General features: G+C 42.2%; 1 protein-coding gene across 1 annotated transcript in view; it reads left to right on the plus strand.

Annotated features, from left to right (window-relative positions):
• The window catches only part of LOC113172584 (serine-aspartate repeat-containing protein F), a 7,671-nt gene extending 2,289 nt beyond the window's left edge, over positions 1–5,382 (plus strand). Inside the window, exons 2-6 of the mRNA XM_026375572.1 lie at positions 2,805–2,893; positions 3,017–3,085; positions 4,437–4,488; positions 4,912–4,948; positions 5,028–5,382. Coding sequence (XP_026231357.1) covers positions 2,805–2,893; positions 3,017–3,085; positions 4,437–4,488; positions 4,912–4,948; positions 5,028–5,070 — 290 coding nt within the window. The 3' untranslated portion in view covers positions 5,071–5,382. The remainder of the gene's footprint in view (positions 1–2,804; positions 2,894–3,016; positions 3,086–4,436; positions 4,489–4,911; positions 4,949–5,027) is intronic.
• Positions 5,383–5,596: the final 214 nt, after the last annotated feature.

Here is a 5,596-nt window from a genome sequence, read left to right on the forward strand (position 1 = left end):
CAGAATACAGTCATTTGTGAAGCTAAACTGATGTATAACTCATAATTTGTTGCAAAATGTCACACAATTTCTTAAAGATTTTTCAGGGAGAGAGTGTTTGGGAAAAGAGAGAAACGTCTCTTTCTATGTAAAGAAGTTGAAGCTCTGTCAAATATCATGTTATCAAGAGATGAAATGGTTGCTTGCTTTTTCTTTTCTTGTTTAGCAAAACTGTGATTTTGTGATGACTGTGAACATGTGTCATGTGTGGAAAATATGACAATCACCACTGTCCATGTCTTTAACCCTACTTTCATTCATTAAATAAATCAAATGATCAAAAACTGCCTACATGCAAATCTGTTACCTAAAAGCAGAGAATTTGTTTTAGAGCTGTAAAAGTGCATGAAGTGCATCATTAGAGAGCTGTATGAGGATGAGAGCTCCAGACATGTGACACTGTGAGTATTGCAGCATGCTTATTATGATCTGTGTTCTATTCATTCTTTCTACCTGGTAATGCTAATTAAAGTCAACTTGTGGAAATGTAGCTAGCACCATGATCAGTCGCTGTGCAAAATGGAGTTGTTAGGTCCTCTTCCCACTTTCCTTAGTTATTCTGCATCTCTTTTTAGTCATTGTGTATCTTTTTTGTGGTTATTTAGTTTGTTCAATTGGGAATTTTGAACTATTATTTCCGTTGTTTTGTCTTTTTTGTAGTCTTTTTGTGTTTTATTTTTGGCTTTCTGTCTCCTTGTGTTAATCGTGGTTGATTGTTACTTCTTTTTTACTTGTTTTGTGTTTTAGTGGTTGTTTAATTAAATTCACAATGAGGAATAGTAACAGTGTCTTTTTACTAGTTACCCTCTGATATTTTGGACCCCTGCACATGTGTATGGTAGACCCATTCAGTAGCCAGAAGTTATCTTATTCTTCAGTAATAATATCCCACAATTACAACACATAATCAAAAAACATCTAAAAATAATTAAAAGGGCTGGTAAAGGGGTGTCATGAGGTTTTGGTAGGGTGGCTGAGGGAAGCTACCCAACCTAGTCCCCCTGTAGAGCCGCTCCTTCTTTGCTAATTTACATACTTCTCAATTTATCTTCCACAATTGTTGGTCATACTCAAACGGGTTTAAATGAAACTTAGGATAAAAATTCTTGCCAAATATAGTCCATCCATTCATTCATTCTCATCCGCTTATCCGGGGCCGGGTCGCGGGGGGAGCAGCTTTAGCAGAGATGCCCAGACTTCCCTCTCCCTAGACACCTCCTCCAGCTCTTCCGGGGGAACACCGAGGCGTTCCCAGGCCAGCCGAGAGACATAGTCCCTCCAACGTGTCCTGGGTCTTCCCCGGGGCCTCCTCCCGGTGGGACAGGACCGGAAAACCTCCCCTACGAGGCGTCCCGGGGGCATCCGAAACAGATGCCCAAGCCACCTCAACTGGCCCCTCTCGATGCAGAGGAGCAGCGGCTCTACTCCGAGCTCCTCCCGGGTGACTGAGCTCCTCACCCTATCTCTAAGGGTGCGCCCAGCCACTCTGCGGAGGAAACTCATTTCGGCCGCTTGTATCCGCGACCTTGTCCTTTCGGTCATGACCAAAAGCTCATGACCATAGGTGAGGGTAGGAACGTAGACTGACCGGTAAATCGAGAGCTTTGCCTTTCGGCTCAGCTCCTTTTTCACCACGACGGACCGGTACACCGACCGCATTACTGCTGCCGATGCACCAATCCGTCTGTCAATCTCACGCTCCCTATTTCCCTCACTCGTGAACAAGACCCCAAGATACTTAAACTCCTCCACTTGAGGGAGGATCTCCCCTCAACCTGGAGGGTGCAAGCCACCTTTTTCCGGTTGAGAACCATGGCCTCAGACTTGGAGGTGCTGATTCTCATCCCAGCCCCTTCACACCGCCCCAGTGCCTGCTGGAGGTCCCGGTCTGATGAAGCCAACAGGACAACATCATCTGCAAAAAGCAGAGATGAAATCCTGTGATCCCCAAACCGGATTCCCTCCGACCCCTGGCTGCGCCTAGAAATCCTGTCCATAAAGGTAATGAACAGGATCGGTGACAAAGGGCAGCCCTGTCGGAGTCCAACATGCACCGGGAACAAGTCTGACTTACTACCGGCAATGCGAACCAAGCTCCTACTCCGGTCATACAAGGACCGAATGGCCCTTAACAAAGGGTCCCGAATCCCGTATTCCCAAAGTACCTCCCACATGCCATGAGGGACACGGTCAAACGCCTTCTCCAAGTCTACAAAACACATGTAGACTGGATGGGCGAACTCCCATGAGCCCTTGAGCACCCTACCAAGAGTATGGAGCTGGTCCAGTGTTCCACGGCCAGGACGAAAACCGCATTGTTCCTCCTGGATCCGAGGTTCGACTAGCGGCCTAACTCTCCTCTCCAGCACTCTGGCATAGACTTTCCCAGGGAGGCTGAGGAGTGTGATCCCCCTATAGTTGGAACACTGCCTACCCTTCCCGTAGGCCCACCACCCGCAGGAAGGCGCATAAGGGGTCGGTGCAGTGTGGATTGGGTGGCAGCCGTGTGGAGGTGCCTCGACAACCCAATCCCTGGGCCAAATATAGTGGAAAACGGAATTAATTACTGAACAGAAAAGTAGATACCTGTAACACAATCCAGTGTAACGAAGTTTACCTCAAAGGGCAAACACAGATGTTCTGTATAATTTGACTTTGTATGAACTCCAATGTATACAATGACATAACACTTTATATCCATGCTCTTTATGACTAACATAATTTTTTTAGTTTTAAACTTGTGTTTAATTATCATTATTGTGCAGATGATGACGATGATGATGACGACGATGATGACGACAAAGACGGGGCTTATCACAAGGGCTCTGTGTGCACTTACTGTGAATTCTGTGAGGTATGGAATGCAATTAGTGCAACTGAATGTCATAAAATGGAACTAATACAGTATATACTATAGAACACAGTCACTAATTTGTGCTCCGTTGATTTCTTTTTAACCAAATCTGTCTTCTTCCAGCACTGTGACAGCTGCGATAAATGTCCTTGTAAAGAGGGAGACAAGTCTGAACACTGTGGTTACTGCAAGGTGATATATATATATGCTTCATTTCATATTCAAATACTTGCAAAAGTACTGTCTGCTTTGAGATTCAATTCAATTCAATTTTATTTGTACAGACAAATCACAACAGAAGTCATCTTAAGGCACTTTATAGTGTTTAAGGTTTAAGACCTTACAGAGAATAATTGTATAGAAGATTATGTAGAAAACTCAACTATCCCATTTGAGCAAGCTCTAGGCAACAGTGGAGAGGAAAAAGTCCCTTTAGAGGAAAAAAACCTCCAGCAGAATCAGCCTCAGGGTGGGCGGCCATGTGCCTCGACCGGTTGAGGTCAGTGCAAAGAGGAGAGAGAAAAGAACAGCAGGCAACAAAAACAACAACAAACTGCAAAAACATTGGGTAGTCTAGTCTAGGTTAAGTCTAGTCTTTAATGTAGAGAGGGTGTCTGCCTCCAAAAACCTGAACTGGGAGCTGGTTCCACAGGAGAGGAGCTTGATAGCTAAAGGTTCTGCCTCCCATTCTACATTTGGAAACTCTAGGAACCACAAGTAAACCTGCAGCCTGAGAAAGGAGAGTTCTGCTAGGATTTTACAGGAAGAAGCTAAAGTAGGAGAAATATGATCTCTCTTGCTAATTCCAGTCAGAATTCTGGCTGCAGCATTTTGGATTAACTGGAGGCTTTTTAATGAGCTATTGGGACAAACTATTAATAAGGAATTACAATAGTCCAGTCTGGAAGTAACAAATGGGTGAAATCAGCTGAATCTAAGACCTTAACTGTAACAGTAAACACTGACACTAGGGTTAGTTAGAGTTACTCTGCTCCCGACCTGTATAGGGCGTACCCTGCAGTGACAACTGGGATCAGCTCCAGCCCCCCCACAACTCTTAACCTCAGTGGTGATTGATTCCAGAGCTCGAGAGTATAAGCCAAGTTAGAAATTTAGAATTAGATTGTGACATCTTACTGCTAGTTTGTAAATCACTCAGTGATATGTACATATGTGTCTAAAATACATTTCTGGTCTCCTTGATTTGCTGATTTCCAGCTCCCTGGAAGGCAGTTTTTTCCTCTGTTAGATTAAGGGAAACTCACAACATCTCACAATGTGCTGCCAAACTCTGCACAGTCAGCCACCTCACTTTCAATATTAAAAAAAAAAAACTGCTGAAAACAGAACTCGTCCACATTATGCATGTATCTATTTGTGTTTTATTTCATTATATCCGTTATTACTAAATTTCTTTGTCTATATATGATACTTTGAATGGCCTTCTTGTTTGACATACACTAGATGGCTCAGGATTCTTCTGATATTGTGAATCTGTCTACATTTTCTGTATTCATGACTTTGTCTGCTGTGTTGTTCACAGATGTGCACTTTCTGCCATGTGTGTCCAGCCTGCCAAACTCTTTGCAAGCCTGGTGAGTAAACACAAAGCTAAAAGTAGTAAAGTATCATATCTGCATCAGAAAAGGAAATTGAGGTTCATTAAACTAGTCATTCCTGTTATTTAGCGAGACACTTTCATTTGGATGTCAAGCCAAAGTTCTAAAGAGAACAGATTCTCCCCAATTACTCCAATAGCTGACGGTTAGGCTGAAGAGCTAAACGATCAGCAAGGACCTCCCGCAGTGAACAAAACAAAATCTTAAATGTAGAATGTGGATTTTTTCCCATAGAGAAACAGACCAAATCAAGTAATCTATGTAGATTAAAAACGATGTCATATTGTTGCAGGTTTGGACATCTTTCGAACCAAATACACTTTAATGTCTATAGTGTCACATGATGCAAACAATTCTCTCTCTGAGGAAACTCACACTTACTTTCTTTACTTTCTTCAGGGGGTTTTCTTGATGAAGTGACAGGATCGATCTACAAGTAAGTCATTTTCAAACTGAGCCAACTCCTGAACTCACATCATTTACAAAGGATGTAACCGCTGTTCCTCTCTCCACAGGACTGTGGCTGATGTCTTTGACGATGATGATGATGACAACTGAACACAACCATTTGTCGCCACCATGTGGCCAAACTAATATGCTTCACCTTCTCCTCTTTTTCATTGTTGTTTTTGTCTTTTTCCATCAGAATATCACACGCTGACCCACCAATGATTGAAAAGAAATTATTATAATAATAATAACTTCATATTTTTGTGTTCTGTTCTTAACTGACAAGTCTAAGTCATACTTTTAAGTAAAATCTTAAGTTTGAAGTCATATTTAAGCCATGTTGAATAAAAAAGAGAGGACATTTTTACCAATTGATTTATTAATTTTCAAATGCTTATTAGACTGAATATCTGAAGTAATGTGTTCAACGAAAAAAGGCAAAAGACCACTTCCACCACTAAGCTGTCCTTCATAAAAATGCATGTTTATTCACTGATTGTTTGGATCAGCTGTAGGCCTACTGCATCATTTTTGTAGCTTCAGCTTCATACATTATGCGTGCTGTACTGCAGAGTAACACACCAGTCTACTGCCAGCATTTTCACATTATAGAGCAGATATTATAAATTACCAG

This window comes from Anabas testudineus, chromosome 8, assembly GCF_900324465.2.
Source record: "Anabas testudineus chromosome 8, fAnaTes1.2, whole genome shotgun sequence".
Lineage (NCBI taxonomy): Eukaryota > Metazoa > Chordata > Actinopteri > Anabantiformes > Anabantidae > Anabas > Anabas testudineus.